This window comes from Terrapene carolina, unplaced genomic scaffold, assembly GCF_002925995.2.
Source record: "Terrapene carolina triunguis isolate 2854851 unplaced genomic scaffold, T_m_triunguis-2.0 Scaffold18, whole genome shotgun sequence".
NCBI lineage: Eukaryota > Metazoa > Chordata > Testudines > Emydidae > Terrapene > Terrapene triunguis.
This window is the reverse complement of record NW_020664369.1, coordinates 9222212-9239622: the sequence shown is the minus strand read 5'-3', so window position 1 is coordinate 9239622 and position 17411 is coordinate 9222212. Positions and strand designations below refer to the sequence as shown.

Here is a 17411-nt window from a genome sequence, read left to right as displayed (position 1 = left end):
TCAGGAATCCCTCTCACCAACCCATTCTATGGTGAGAAATAAAACATCTTCTGCAACTGGGAGCCATAGAATCGGTTCCTTTCAAACACAGGGGACAGGGTTTCTGCTCCCATTACTTTCTGATCTAGAAGAAATCCAGAGGCTGGCGACCAATCCTGGACCATCGCAATTTAAATAAATTAATCAAACTGCAGCGCTTTGAGATGGTTACTCTTTCCACTATTATCCAAGCACTTGAACAGGGGGATTGGTTCTTGGCCTTCGACTTCCAATACTCATACTTTCATATCACAGTACACCTTGCCCACAGGCGATTTCTCTGATTCGTTGTAGGCGACAACCACTACCAGTAAAAGGTGTATTGCCTTTTGTACTGTCAGCGGCCTCTCGGGTGTTCTCCAAGGTCATTACAGTAATCACTGCCTACCTAAGAAAACAAGGCGTTGTCATCTTTCCATATTTGGATGACTGTCTCCTCAAAGCCCCATCCAAGACCAACATTCTTTGAGCTGTTTGTATCACAATGGACCTATTTATAAAGCTAGTCCTCCTCGTTAACCTAGAGAAGTCTACTTTAATGCCAGTACAACACCTGGAATTCATTGGTGCACAATTGGATACCATGTAGGCCAGAGCCTTCCTACCACCTCACAGATTCTCAGCTATAGTGGATCTGGTATCCACCATATTGGTTTGCCTCCATATCTCTGCTAGAATGTGCCTCCAACTTCTAGGCCATATGGCAGCGGCCACTTTTATGGTGAGACATGGAAGGGTACACATGTGATGTCTTCAGGCATGGTTCTGTACAGTATATCTTCCCCATAAACACAGCCTCCAGAAACTGTTATCCATGACGATGAGATTCAAGCACTCAGTACTTTGGTGGGCAAAGCCCAAGAATGTCTGTGTCAGAATTCCTTTCCTCCAACCATCACCAATCATGATCCTAACAACCTATGCCTCCCTAATCAGCTGGGGAGCACATCTTCACAATCACACAGTGCAGGGCAGATGGTCATTACCCGAATCCACCCTACACATCAACCTTCTAGAACTACGAGTTGTCTGCAATGCCTGCCAACATTTTCTCCCTCTACTCAAACATTGTACCATCAGAGTCATGACCCACAATATCGCCTGCATGTTTTACATCAACAGGCAAGGCAGAGCGAGATCCCACTCTTTATGCTAGGAGGAACTGAATTTATGGAACTGGTATATCCAGCACATCACCACCATTCAAGCTGCATACCTCTCTGGACACCAGAACACCACTCAGCGGACACACTGAGGAGGTGATGTGGGAACTAGATATGAGAGTCCTTCAGTTCATCTTCAACTGCTCGGCTCGCCCCAGCATAGATCTTTTTGTCACACCACAAAACTCCCTCTGTCCTCAATTCTGTTCCAGAGCAGGACTGGGAGGTGGATCACTGGGAGACGCATTCCTCATCACATGGGATGCGCCAGTCCTCTATGCCCTTCCTCTTTTTCCCCTCCTATTCCGAGGACTTCGCAAGATACAGGAGAACTGAGCTCTTGTCATCCTTAAAGCTCCAACGTGGCCACGATAGGTCTGGTATACTTACCTCCTTCACATGATGGTATGCTGCCCAATCTCTCTCCATGCAATGCTGTGGCTCCTTTCTCAAGATGCAGCCTCCACCAATCATGATCCTAACAACTGATGCCTCTCTAATCCCAATCCATAGATGCTCCTCCTCAAAGCCTGGCTCCTTCGTAGTTCCGGGATTCTGAAATGACCTGTTCAGCTGCTGTCAAACAGATACTTTTGAATAGTAGGTGCAACACGACTAGACGCACTTGCATTCACAGATGGACTAGATTTCCATGTTGGTGGGCCTCCCATCAGGTCAATGCAGTATGCGCTGTGCTACCTCTTATCCATGACTACATGGTACACCTTAAACAATCATGATTATCCATCAGCTCCATTCAGATACATTTGGTGGCAATCGCTACTTTTCACTCCCACATAGATGGCCATTCCATCTTCACACACCCACTCATGAAATGTTTTCTGAAGGGTATCCAGAATCTTTATCCCCACATACAAGACCTAACTCTGGCCTGGCATCTCGGCTGCATCGTAGGTTCTCTTACTAGATTCCCATTTGAACCAATGGCAACCTGCTTTATGTGCATTTACCAATGAAAATGGCATTTCTTGTCGCCATCACTTCTGCCCAACGAATCAGTGAAATTGCAGTGTTTATGGTTTATCTACCATACACAGTTTTATAAAGACAAAGTTATGTTACGTCCACATCCAAGATTTTTACCCAAAGTTCCATCATCTTTCCATCTCAATCAACCGATACACCTTCCTTGCCTCTTCTCGAAGCATCAGAGTAACCAAGAAGAGGCAGCTCTACACACCCTAGACATGAGACAAGCATTAGCGTTCTACTTGGACAGGACTAAACCTTTCAGAAAATCTCCACGGTTATTCCTCTCAACCGCTGAAAGTTCCATAGGCACAACCATCTCTAAACAACACCTTTCCAAGTGGATCTCTCTTTGTCAACATTTGTCTTATGAACTCCACAACAAACAACCTCCTGCTAAAATTAGAGCACATTCCACACGCTCACTAGCCACCTAGGTAGCTTTTCTTAATAATGTCCCCAATTATGACATTTGCTAAGCGGCCACATGGGCATCCACAGACACTTTTCCCTGTCACTACACTATTATGTATGACACCACAGTGGACACACTCCTAGGACATGCTGTCCTATCAACAGCAGTATGTGCCGCTTCGAAGCCCCAGCCTTCCAATTAGAGGCACTGCTTTCTAGTCACCTACAAGTGGAGCACCGATAGGGACATCACTCGAAGAAGAGAAGGTTACTCACCCTTTGCAGTAAACTGAGGTTCTTCGAGATGTGCCCCGCATGGGTGCTCCACTACCTGCCGTCCTCCCCTCTGCTTTAGAGCCAGATATATACACTCTGCCTCAGAGAAGGAACTGGGGGTGGTCGGACCGCACAGCGCTTTATATATATCCCACGCAAAACGTGAGACATGGGAGGTGCGCATGTATGGTCTGAAAGGCACTGCTGATTAAGGTCTCCGATCCCAGGTGCAAGGGGGCCAGTGCGCACCCATAGGGACACTCCTCTCAAAGAACCTCAGTTACTGCACAAAACAGCCATCAAATCATAATTATTGTAGGTCACTATTGACCTAAAACATAAGTTAGCTGGTATTTGGAACATTTGCATTCAAAAGCATTGGTCTTTTGGGGTGGCCTTTGGTTAATGGGTCAGAGATCTTGGGTTCAAATATCCAGTGAGCCATCCAGAAAAGAAAGATTTAGCACCTATGTGCCTGGAACATATATAAAATATCTAGATAGAACATTAAACAGGTTAATCTTTTAAATGACAGTGTTTATTTGCAGAAGTAGACAGGGTGCCAATATGAATGGTAAAAATATTACAAAGATTCAGGAGAAAAGACTAAGTATTAAGTACAGTTCTGTTCTATTTAAAGACAGTTTTGTAATTTTTAAAATTGAATTAACTTTGTGTTCACTGAAGTGTGAGATTATGAGCCATACATAATATTGGCAGGGTGATGAGTTAGCTTCCCACACATAGCAGTACCCCGACCTATAAATCACTGCAGTTCCTGTTCAGGTGTCATAAAGGGAGGAAGAAAAAAGGAGGATTACTATTGCAAGCTGTGTCCACAAAATAAGCTTGAAATGGCAAAATGAGACATCACTCAGTAGACTGTTGAAAGGTTCAAACAATTTATGTTCCCTTGGCTCCAATTAACAATTTGGGACTTACTTTCCCCCTCACTGGGGTTTGAATAAATCCATGGGCTCTGCTGAGTTCTTTGGACTTTGCTTCCCCTCAGTGGGACTTAGATGCCATGCTCTTCACCTTGAGTTTGGCTACTTCTTGATGTGTTGGGGGAGGTATTCTCTCAAGCCTATTATGTTATCAAAATGAACTAACACTTACAGAAGACTGTATATTGTCCCTATATGATACTTTTCCTTCTGTGCAGTGAACCACTTAATAGTATTGACATGTAAACTTTTTGGCTATATGAGGGCTGGTCTACACTATCGCTATAAATCGATCTAAGTTACGCTACTTCAGTTAGATGAATAATATAACTGAGTTTGACGTAACTAGATACACTTACCGTGGTGTTTACTCTGCGCTGGGTCGATAGGAGATGCTCTCCTGCTGACTTCCCTTACTTTTCTCGGGGAGGTGGAGTACACAAATTGATGGGAGAGCGCTCTCCCATCGATTTAGCGTGTCTTCACCAGACCCGCTAAATCAACACCATCTGCATCAATTGCAGCAGTGCCAATCTACCGGTAAGTGTGGACATGGCCTGAGTTACTGAAATGAATTGGTCTGTTCATACCTCGTAGAGCTATTGTTTTATCTGCTCTGCAAACATAGGAAGACATCACTGCATTCATTTGCGCTTGGTTCATGCTTTCAAGATTGTTTTCACAATCTTTATCTATTAAGACTTATTCTTTCCTTTTTTAAAAAAATAGCAGCTGTACTTCTGTAGAACAATGTGAGAGAGGTGCTGATATGCTGTACTACTGTATAACAGTCAAGTTTGAGCCCTGATTCTGTCTTAGGTCATTGTTGATCTGCAACTCAGTCATGCCAGATTTTGCAGCATTCTGTGGTGGTTTTGAATTACAAAAATAGGAGCAAGGATAAGGAAGTGCAACTCACTTTCGTTTATGACCAAAACACCATTAGCACTCTGTTTTCCAGAGGTGAATAATTAGTGTGTTAACTCATTGGATACCCTACATTTGAAATTCCTATCCTACTGCATCCAACATGCTTTCTACCTAGGCATGCACAGGAAGTGTATTTTATCAACTTCGTTTGTTCCTTCGAAGTAGTATTCAAAAAAGAATTAAAATATATATACAAGAGGTGTGCTAACCATCACCATGTAATCACTTTTTCTGTGCATTCTTAATCACATTCCTCAATGTACTATGTATATAAATTGTAAGGACTTCAGGACAGAGACCTTGTCTTCACATTTGATTTTATAGTTTGCTGCAATATCAATAATAATCCTGCATGAAAATCTGTACTTGGATATACAGGCAATGCAAGATTTGAGATTTCCAATGTTCATAATTTGATCTTTTTTTTTTCTTTTTAGAATTTAATAAAACATCTTCCTCAACAAGAGCAGCTGAATACACTATCCAAATTCAAGAGTGAATATAATAATTTATCTGAACCAGAGCAGTTTGGAATTGTGGTGAGTACTAGCCCATTGCTGCTATTTTTCACTTGTCTTACATTAGTAACCAGTGTTGAAGTGTTCTCACCTTTTTGTTCCTAAATATCACCAGAAGCTGGAGGAGAAAAGTGATGGTACTTTCTAGATAAATATCAACTGACATATCTATAGTTCCATAAACCCCATTTGTTATATCGTCCTTTGTCTCCTCATTGAAATAAAGTAACTATTAATCATATAACTTTTCTACAGCAAAATCATTTACAATGGCCATTTCTGTGGTAGAATTTTCATAGATATCTAAAATATGTTAACTCTCTAGATATTTTGGAATTTCCATGGCAAAAGTCATTCTGTAACATGACAAAATGTAAAAAAAATCAAATGTTTAGTTAAGATTTCCACACCAACTTTCTGCTGTCAATCCACCATGTATGGGCAAAAAACCCTTTTACATCACCACACTAACCTAACTGTGTCTTTGGGCATATGTTTTACAGCATATTTCCTCATAGTACAGCTTTTGCTCACCTTCGCAAATCCATAACAGGGGGATGAGTGGGTCACATCATTTTCCAAACACACAGTAGAAGGAATATAGAGGGGTAAGTGAAAGGATGCAAGGGTAATAGTGCTCATTTGTGTCATGATGGGAAAAACGGTGGGCGAAGTAGAGACCCGTATTTGGAGATTATTGATCTTAATTCTCAATGCCTTTTATGAAGTACTAGTTTTAAAATTAATTTTGATTTGTCACTTTTTTTCTTTTTGCAAGTCACCTTAGTTCTACCATTAGGCGCAAAACAAGTGGCCTCTGAAGCATTCCAGTCAACTGGAACAGTTCTGTTTCCCACTAAATGTCAGGATTTGAGCATATACCAGGATGAAGTGTTGATGGGGAAATGGGCTTTGTGAAAAGGACTGGTGGAGAATAAAAGTTTTGGTGAGGAGGGCATCACTGGTGTTTAGCAATAGATGGATGACTGGAATATGGTGAGTAACCTTTGTAACAATAGGAACAGTGCTACTAGGGAGGAAGGCAAGCAGAAAGGGAGATTGGACCTGGAGACAGTGCTGGGTTCTCTACTCTTCTTCCTCCCTTCCCAGTACAGTGCATAGATTCATCCCTTCATTTCTTGTATGGAGTCTGCTATTGCACAGACTCTGAGATTCTTCCTCCTTTCCAGAGCAGACAAGGGAAGAATGATATCAGGAGAACAGAGAAGTAGACTCTTCAGCAGGTGTTCTCAACCTTTTACTTGCTGAGGCCCCCTCTCAACATACTATTAAAAACCTCAGGACCTAGTGGAGGTAGGGGAGTGCGGGCCAGGGCAAGGGACCCTTGGTCATAGGCATAGTTTGACTTCTATTTTGGGGGGGCAAAGGTTGTCGGGGCTCGGGTCAGATCCGCACAGCAGGGTCCAGGGAGGGAGCGCCACCTCCACCCCCTGACTCACCTCATCAGACCACCTAGCCTATCTGGGTTGTGGGGGGCTGCAACCAAAAATATAACTCAAAGGCTCTGCTGGCCCCAGAACTGGGTGTGGCCCCCCCCCCGGCCCCGGGAAGCTCTTACCAGCTGCATGAGCAGTCAGAGGGGGCTGGGAGCTGAGGCACCAGCTGCAGATGGGAGACTGCCACAGCTGCCCGCTCAATGACACCACCAGCCAGAGGAGCAACTGCCCCGTACTGCCTGGCTCTGGCTTCCCACAACAACCTGGCCATAGAGCTGGGCCTGAGGGGGGCAAGTGGAGAGGAGAAGGTGGGTGGAGCTGCCCCCAGACTGCCCCACTCTGGGTAAGGCACTGCAGTTTGGGAACCATTGGTCTTACCCAGTTTGGCTGTTCTTAATAATTTGTACTCTTTTTGGGTATCAAATTTAGGCTGGCTAATTCATTATTCTCCAGAATCTCCTTTTTTGACTTTTTAAAGATAGGCACTATATATGCTCTTCTGTAGTCCTCTGAGACTTCACTCATCCTCCATGAGATATGGAAGGTAATTGCTTTGGCTAGTTCCTTAAATACTGAAGGGTGAATTTCATCATGTCTTGCCAGCTTAAATACATCTAATTTATCTAAATATTCTATAACCAGTTATTTCATTATTTTGGTCTGAGATCCTTCCCCCTTGTTGTTAATATTAATTGTGTTAAAGTATCTGATTACAATTAACCATTTTAGTAAAGACTGAAGTAAAATAGGCATTATGCTCTTCAGCCTTCCTGTGTCATCCATTATTTGCTCTCCTTCCCAATTAAGTAATAGACCTTATACTTTCCTTTGTCTTTTTCTTATGTCTTACTTTCTCCTCTTATTGCCTTTTATGTTCCTTGTTATTTGTAATTCATTTTGTACCTTTGCCTTTCAGATTTTGTCCCTAGATGCTTATGTTATTCTTTTTTACTCATGCTGAGCAAATTGTCCTTGTTTCCACTTTTTGTATTTTCAGGTCCGGTTTTGAGGGTTTTTTTGTTTGTTTGTTTGTTTTTCTTTTTAACTCATTGTGGCTGACTGATTCTGCAACAAAGTATTCTACATAAATGAAAAGAAGAAAGGTTTAAGATTGTTCATCTGCAATGTTCAAACAAACACAAAAAATCCTGGCAATCTAATATATCAATATTTTCACCTAACGTTTAAATTGCCCATAATTTCATACTGTATGTGTACCTCTGGTCATGTCTTAGTCTAGTTAGCAGGGATCTGAACTAGCACTATAATTACTTCTCTTTTATAAACATGAAGAGAAACTAATGGGCAACAACTGCAAGCACATTTGTGCTCTTATGTAATCATACAATGAAAGGAGCTAACTTGCTAAAGATTTGTTTCATTTGAAAGAGAAAGTTTATATATAAAGTGAGGCAGATGTATTTAGAAAAGAAATTTAAACCAAAAATAAGTTGATCTCATCAATCTTTAATGTAGATCAGTGTCCAGATCACCTAGGTAGTATAAGTTTCTTTATTTTTGATTTTTTTTCTTGATGTCAGAATCCAATTTCTATTACAAATCTGATACTTTTAAAACTGCCATGTTATGGTAATTGATTTCTTGGGATCTGAAATGCATGCTCAACTCTAGTTGGGTTTTATATCTGTGTAATTTCAGAAATAACTTTGGATGCATTTAATACCGCTGTCTTCCTTCTGAAGTAAGGAAGCTTAAAAGTCTATTATTATGATTGTCAAATCTAGTTTTCTGATATTCCAATTCTGAGAATAGTGCTCTATTTGATTTCATCTATGCAGTATGATAATTCCAGTTGCTTCTCTTTCATACCCAACTATGGAGTTTTCCTCTGATCTGCAGACTTACAGGCAGAATGAGACTTTTAAATGGGTGGGATAGGTCTTGGCTGTGTCTATTTTGGAATACAGCCCATTTTGTTCTGCTATCAAGTGAACTTGCACAAAGTCCTTTGACTTCCTGATTTTTCAACAAACCATTCAAGGTTTTTCAGGTGTTTTCTATAGGTCACCCAAGTCTCACAACCATAGAGAAGAGTTGGGATTATCACCGCTTTATAAACTAAAAGTCTAGTGTGTGTTCTGATGATGTGATTGTTGAACACCTGGCGAGACAGTCTGCCAAAGGCAAGGCTGGCTCAGCAGGTTCCATGTTGAATCTCAATATCTATGGCTGCCAAGATAGGCCAAGTATTCTACATTTTTCAGTTCTTTGTCAATATAGATCTTCCTTGCTGGGTTTGATGATTGACTGGGAGCTGGCTGATGAAGAACTTTTGTTTTGCTGGTGTTCAGAGTTAGCTTTTTTTTTTTTTTTTTTTTAAAGCTCTTTCACCTCTTCCATATATGGTTACTGCCCTTTCTGATCTTTACTTTGCTGAGGCATTTTCAAGGCCAAGGATAGCTTTTTTTTGCTTCACAGACTTTTCCTCAGACTGAGGCCATATAAAGGCAGAGAAGTGTTTTGCTGTAAGAACTGTAAGAGCAAAAATGCCCGTCCAACTCAGTCCAGTTTCAGCCCTGTGTGTAGGCATTTAATAGCTGCCTTTGCCAGAAAGGAGGAGTTCTCCCTCTCAACTACAGCGCTCCATACCTCCCCCATCTGCTGCTACTAGTACAGTACATCTGCTTCTAATAAGGACACCTTTTACTGCCCATGGATCAGGGAGATGAAGTAAATAATTATCACTGTTCAAAACAGACCATACTGTTGCTGTTTTTCACAACTCTGTGACAGGGAAACCTCAGTTAACATCCTGGAATAAGGTACCTTCTTATTTTTATGACTCAGCAAAATTCTGTTCTATATTTTATGTTCCTACTAAAGCACTCCTAGGGTTGTGTTTTTGTCTGAGCATGCTGGAAGGCTGTTCTCTTATTGCCATTTATTCTCCTCACTTCATGTTTGAGAAAAGGCAACAGCGAATTTACCTGGGATCCTTCTAACTGGACATTAAGGAGTTCCGCTTCTCGAGCTCTACCTGTCTGTGTCTAAGAATCCAGATAAGGCTCCCTTGATTCAAGCCAGGCTATTTCCTGGGATTCTCTCCTAGACCTTTCCCACTTGGCTTATCCAGAATACCTTGTCCTATTTTGGGAGAACACTTCGTCCAGTTCTCTGGGATCCAGAAAACCTCAGTTCAATGCCAGATTTAATCACTCAGGTTCCTTCATTTGGCCTACAGCAAAGCTACACTGAGTTGATCATAGTATAGGGGGTTGGGTATATGGTATATAAACTGACTTGTTTACTTTGTATGAACCAATCCCTGCATAGCATTCTCTGTCCATGCATTGTCCACTCTCGACCTATTCTTTATTTCATCTTTATAGTCCTAACTTACTTTGTCCATTGTCCCTAGCATCACGGTGTTTCTGTTTATTTTAGCTAGCACAGACACCCTGACTCCAATATACTGCTTGTTAAGGCCCTGTTTACAACTTAATCTTCCATTCACCTTCCCAATCATGCCCACTAAGAAATGAAGCAGGTTTACTCCTGGGGGAATTCTGCACCTCTATGAAAGTGCAGAATTAATGTCCCCCACAGATTTTACTCTTTTTTCCCCCCGGAAAAATAGATTGACACGACCCCCCCTCCCCAGGCAGTGAGGGGACGGGTCACTATATGGGGAGCTGCCCCCCATCTGTCCACCCCCCTGAATCTGGGACCCCCCCCCTTAGCCAGACCACCCCCAGCTGAGCTGCCCCCTCCCCCCCATGAACAACTGATTTGCTGAGCCCCAGTGCCCTGCACCTGGACCCCCACCCTGCTTAGCCCCAAACAACGGCACCTGGACCCCCAACCCAGGAAGCTGAGTTAATCTCAGAATTGTTTGGATGTTAATTGATATTGCTGCACAGACTGACATAACCAATCGCATGATATTGGTTTTAGTTTCCTTTGAATAAAATGAATGATTTTTTTTTTCAAAAGGATAAAATCAATGTAGAAAAATGTTTAATTCCTTTTGGAGTGTATTACAAAAAATATGGAAAAAGAAACTATAACATATAAAAGTACTAAATATCTATTGGGTGATTTCATTATAGCTTGAAGTACCATTAAAGTCTATTTTGGGGAGAATTAACTATTTAAAGCTTTTTCTTGAAGAAAAATTTAGCAATATTAGCAGAGAGATTCTGTTGACAGTAATGAGAGAATAAAACTAAATTTCTGAGGATAAATAATTTGGGAACTGTAATTAACATTTTTTAGTTGTTTTTGCATATGTCAGTTCTTCAGGCTGCTTGTTCTTCAAAAGAATTTATTTAGAGGAGAAAAGAATAATAGTGTAAGCAAATGTATTTTTATCGATTTTTATACATTTAATCTATGTGTGTGTGTTACTCCAATTAATATGTGAAATGAATTAAGTAGTGGTAATAGAAATTCAAAAGGTTTTGTAGTTTTCTTTTATGATAAGCACTGCAAGATTTGCATGATTATCCAGGGCTCGCTTTGTAAATAAATCCCTTAGAAAAACTTGGCAGCTGGTGGAATATTATAACTACATTTTTATTTCATTCTCTGTAATATCATTGAAAATCCCAGGTGAGCCCTGCTCCTTGAACTAAAATCCCTGTGAAGGGCTCCTTATTAAAGAGGAAAACTGATTTTTTTTTTTTTTTAAATGGCTACCACTTTGACTGACTACCCCCCACATTGTCTAGAAAAGTCTTTCTCTGGAAAAGGACTATGCATGAAAAATGTCAAGTGATTGCTTAGGCAAATCTGGAATTGGAGAGTGGAGGGATAGTCAAAATCAGACTTGCAATGGAAAGTTGACATGTTTAACTATTAAGACAGTCTAAATTCTGGAAATGTTTTTATCCTCCAAATTTACCACCAACTGAGGCAAAATTTGATATTCTTTTATTATACAACATTTCTATTCTAAATATTTTATCAGCAAATGGCATTACACTATATAATTAGAACATTTTAAAATTAATCCCCCATTTTTTAAATCTTCCTATGCTGTATTTTCTTCCACATTTGAGCCTTACCAGGCTGAGAAATGTATGCACCAGAAGTTACAACAATTGTACATATGTAATGTGTTGACATTAACATATTGATCATGAACACTACAAGTTTAAAATGTTCTACTTGGGAATGTATCATCGTAAAAGTGCCATTTGGGTGTTCCATATTTATTGCCGATGGTTTCCATATCAAGATATTTTTATTTGCTTAGTGCCAACAATATCCTGGATCTTTAACAGTATATAGCAATGCCTGCCATGAACAGTTTACAATCTAAAATTTTTTACACAGTTGACAAGAAAAAGGCTGGTAATTACAACAGACATCTAACTCAGCGTGGTGTCTTAAATTCAAACTATGTTCTTGCTGCCATAGGTATCACCAGTAATAAAGATTTTATGGGTCAAATGCTGCCCTCAGTTACACTAGTACTGCCCTATTGTCCTCAAATAATACCTTTTCTGCAACACTACTGCATTTACTACCTTTGCACAGGTATACATGAGGATATAATTTAAAGACAATGGAACTGCAGAGGATGTTCTGAAAATGGAACTTTCATTAACAATTTTGTTGAACAATTGTCAGAATAGATTCCAGTTCACTGTTTCAAATCCAGCGTAGCACTGGAATTCTGACAGTAGTATAGCACAGGGATCGGCAACCTTTGGCACACGGCCCATCAGGGAAATCCGCTGGCCGGCTGGGACGGTTTGTTTACCTGCAGCGTCCGCGGGTTTGGCCGATCGCAGCTCCCACTGGCTGCAGTTCGCCAATGTGGGCTGTGGGAAGCGGCGTGGGATATAGAGGAAGTTTCTTTTCTTCACTGGGGAAAGGGATTCTACTCTCTGGGGAAAGGGATTCTACTCTCTGTACTTCCTGATCCCCAAGTCCAAGGGAGGGGTGAGACCTATCCTCAGTCTCCATTGTCTCAACAAATACATCAAGTATATGAGACTCTGCATGTATACCCTGGTTACTATTCTTCCCACATTGAATTGCAATGACTAGTTTGTTGCTCTTGATCTTCAGGACACCTATTTCAATTAGTCGGTTTTCCCAGGTCACAGGAAGTTCCTGAGATTCCTTGTCACTGGTCAACACTATCAGTACATGGTTCACCCTTTTGGCCTGTCATCAGCCCCATGCATCTTTACCAAATGCATGATGGTGGTAGTGGCCTATCTCAGAAGGAAGGGAATTCATGTCTCCCCATATTTAGATCATTGGCTAGTGAGAGGCAGATCTGAGGAACAAGTCCTCAGTCATGTCCTGCTCAAGCTGGACCTCTTCAACCAACTGGGGTTGAATTTGAACAAAGCAAAGTTGACACTGACTCCAACTCAAAAAGTGAGTTCACTAAAGCTCTACTAAACTCTATGAATTTGAGGGCCTTTCTTCCACACAAGTAATTCCAGGCAATTTGATGCCTTTGTCTGGCTCTCCAATCTCATTCTTCGAGCACAATCTCTGTAAACCTGAAGTTACTAGGGCATATGCCACACGCACTTATTTGGTTCAGCATGTGAGATTGCATCTTTGTCTTCTTCAGTCATGGTTGAAGTTGGTCTATTGCTTGATCTGCCAGTCATTGGACAGACTTGTCTGAGTGCCTCCAGAGATACTGAACTCTCTACAGTGGTTGGGAAGAACAAGAACAATGTGTGCCAAGGTGTTACCTTTGCCCATCCTCTGCCAACCAGAACAGTAGTCGCCAATGCCTGCCTCCACAATAGGTTGTGGAGTGCATCTAGGAACGTTAAATGTTCAGGGTTTGTGGTCACAGACGGAAGTGTAGTGCCATAGCAGAGTACTGGAGCTTCAAGCCATTTACAGTGTGTGTTGTGCCTTCTAAGATCAGTTCAGGGGAGTAGCAGTCCACATACTCACCAACAATAGTACTGAAACGTATTATGTGAACAAGCAGAGAGGAGCCCACCCCAACTAGCTTTGTCAGTTATTGCAACAAAGGACAAGAAGTGCCGTCAGTTTTGTTCCTGGGTCAGACTCAGCTCAGGTTCTCTAACTGATGCCTTTCATCTGAACTGGGGAATGGACCTAATGTTTGCCTTTCCCCCTATTCTGTTAATTTCACAGGCTATCCTCAAACTGAAATGGGACCATGCCAATCTAATATTGCTTTTGCCAGCTTGGCCAAGACATTGTTGGTTCTCTGACCCTCTCAGCCTGTCTGTTTCATCTCCCAAATTTCTTGACCTGCTGACTCAGCATTTTGGCCAGGGTATTCCTTTGGTGCTGAGGAATCTACACCTCATGGCCTGGATGGTACATGGCTAGATGAGAAGGAAGGACAGTGCTTGGAAGCAGTTCAGAGGATCCTGCTTAATTGTAGAAAAACATCTATTCGCTCTATTTATTGGTTAAGTGTGTTTTTTGGTTTGGTCAATATCTCAGGGAATTGAACACATTTTGGCTCGTGTTTAGGACATTTTGGACTGCTTGTTGCATTCGAAGTCCTTGGGTCTGGCTCTCTCAGCTCATTGAGGGTTTGCTTGTCAGCAGTCCTGCTGTTTCATCTTCTGATCCAAAGAGAGTTGATTTTCTCCAACTCCATGAAAGTGAGATTTCTGAAAGGTATTGTCTGACTATATCTACTTGTGAACGAAACTGACTGATTGTGGAATAATAATATTGTACTGGCCACCCTCATGTGTCTTCCATTTGAGCCAATAGCTACCTGTTCATTGTCTCTCCTCTCCCAAAAGGCAACCTTTCTTGTGGCTGTAACATCCGCAAGAAGAGTCAGTAAATTAGCCTTAATGATAGAATCTTCATATACTTAGTTCTTCAAAGAAAAAGTGTCATTAAGACCACATCCAAAGATTTTGTCCAAAGTGGTTTCATCGTTTCATCTTAAGCAGGTTATTTAATTGCCTGTATTCTTTCCTAAGCTGCACTCAAATGCAGACAAGCAGCATCCCTGTACGTTAGATGTGAGGTAGTGCGCTTGGTGTTCTATTTGGAAAGGTCTAAACCATTTTGTTCATTACCTTGACTACTATGTCGATCAGATAAAAGGTCAGCCGGTCAATGAGAGCACATCTGACATCTGTCACATTTTTCAGTGATGTTTCATATTGGATATTTGCAGGGCTGCTACATGGTCTTCTATGCATATTTTTACCAAACACTATGCTATTACCACAAGTACAGCAAACTTCAGGAAGGCAGTTCTGCATGTCATTGTTTAAGTAGACTCCAAGCCCCACCACCTACCTGAACTGTTTGTGAGTCACCTGAGTGGAATACATGCCTGCAACCACTTGAAGGAGAAAAGACGGTTCCTCACCTGTTCTGTAACGGTTGTTCTTCGAGATGTGGGTGCAGGCATGTATTCCACGGCCGGTCTCCAGCTCTCCGCATCAGAGTCTCCAGCCTTGGATTGCAGTGTGAATGAACAGATAGGAGTTGAGGGGTGGGTTACTAGGGCCAAAGGGCATGAGCACTACCACAATGAGTGCTGCTAAGCCAGGTTCTCTGGTTTCAGTGTGCAGGATGTGTGCATGCCTGAGTGGACTACACATCCACATGCACATCTCAAAGAACAGCAGTTACAATAGAGGTAAGGAATGGTCTTTACCTTGGCTCAATTTTCCAATATACTCTTCTGAGAAACCCTTTGCCGGGAGTGATTCAATCTTGGACTTCTGCTTTCTATATCTGCTGTTTTGTCTGTCATCTGGTTAATAGATCTATTTTAAAACAAGAGGTGTTCTCAGGGAAGCGTACCCTATCTTTCACATCATCCATTTCTTATTCATTTTTTGAAAACTAAGTTTTTTCAGTTTCAGATTAGTCACTTTTTTTGTCTTTGAGTGTAAAATGTCCATTGGATTTCTGATTCCCTTCATATAAGCCCTTGAATTTCCATTAAACTAATCCGCTTCCACTGCTTTGGTTTACTCTTCCTGGGCAGTAAGCTCAGATTTTCCAGCTCATTTCTGTAGGAACTTTTGCTCAGCCAAATATGCATCATCTTAGTATATTTGCCACTTTTTCGCTGAAGAAAAAGGCATCACGTGTCTTGAAATGAGTGAGAGAAGAGCTCAATAAAATATGAATGTAGTACATAACTCTTGAGTTCATCTTTTAGGCTGCTGCCCTCTTCAGGCATATTATTTTGAGTATTTAGTGCGTTAAACCCTTAGAATTTCTGTATTAATTTGTTTTGATCTTGTGCTTGAAAGCAAAAGACCAAAAAAAGTTATATGCCTTCTAAGCAGTGGCTAAACAGATAATTACTGCTTTTGTGGTTCATAAAACTTTTATAGTTTTTTTACATTTTTTTCCTGGATTTACTTTCACAATTAAAGATCTGTTACCCTAAAAGAAACAGCTAGAGAAGACACTTATTAAGATTACTTATGATATGACAGCTACAATATTATATGTCTAGCTTCAGCTTGTGTTAATCAACTTCTGTTTGTAGCCTTATAGACATAGAGGGTACAGTAGTAAACATTTCAGGTTCCATTTCAGGTTGTTCCTTGTTGTTTGGGATTGTTTTTGTGACTGTTTAAATTGCTTTTGTGCAATTATTTCTACAATTATCCTCTTAACTCACTTTATCCTTTTATGTTAGCTATTCTTATTGCAGTCAGTATTGTCTTAATCTTGTATTACTCTTATCTTCCATTGCAGACTTTTGGCTTTTCTGGAGATAAAATACTTTATTTTCTTGTATTTTTTTTCCTTCACTTGCTCCATCCTGCTGTCTTGCAACTTAGATATTATCAGATACTACTGTTTTCTTTTTTTCCTGCATACATCCTTGAAGTATTCTATACATGCTGTTAAATCTGTTCTATTGTATATTCTAGTTTAGCTCCATGATGTTGCTCTTGAGCTGAAGTTGTGTTGAATGTTATATTCTGTTGCTCAAATATTTGGCAAAGTGTATTTATGCTTCCTAAAATCTAGATCAGTTGAATCTTTGATTACTATATTTAGTACTTTCCATTTCATTGACTTACTGAGATTAATTTTTCCTAAGTTAATATCTTAACTTTTTTCTTTTATATTGAATTAGTTATGACCAGTCTTTGAGTCATGTATGCTGTAAAACCTATTACTAGCCACCAAAAGGACTGCTTATTATACTGCTTTTTAAAACAGGTAGCCACATAACATCATGGAATTCTAACGTGATAGAGCTCTGGAAAGGACTAAGGTTTTACTGACCTTCAGGGCAGATGATCTTAATTAGCATGAAATTATTAGCAGAGGTTTTAATGTTAAACTTATCTCCAGATCACACTGTAGGTACTTGTTTTGCTATATTAGCATTTTAAACATTTAGTAAGATGTTCCAATTATCCTATTTTGACTTGAAACCAGTTTTGCTGAAGAACTTGAAGAAAATGTTTAACATGCACATGAGATCCCATTATTAGTTCCCCGTATTGTGTATCAATAGTAGTGTAAAATTTATCAGTAATTTGCATGTGTTTTCTTCTTCTTTGTGTTTAAAACCAAATAATCTTGCTCAAATAGATAATGTTTAAAAACAGCAGATGATTTAGTTCAGTAATATAAATCTCATTTATTTTCAAATATGTAAACTTGATACTTGCTGGTTGGATTTGTTGAGCGGTATTCACATTTTATAGCACAGCCTACTTAATTGGTTTCATTTTGAAAAGGAAAGCA

At 40.5% G+C, this 17411-nt stretch overlaps 1 protein-coding gene across 1 annotated transcript in view; it reads left to right on the top strand.

The window, feature by feature from the left end:
* The window catches only part of LOC112113274 (protein diaphanous homolog 3-like), a 470784-nt gene that overhangs the window by 224591 nt on the left and 228782 nt on the right, over positions 1–17411 (top strand). Inside the window, exon 17 of the mRNA XM_026652145.1 lies at positions 5197–5298. Coding sequence (XP_026507930.1) covers positions 5197–5298 — 102 coding nt within the window. The remainder of the gene's footprint in view (positions 1–5196; positions 5299–17411) is intronic.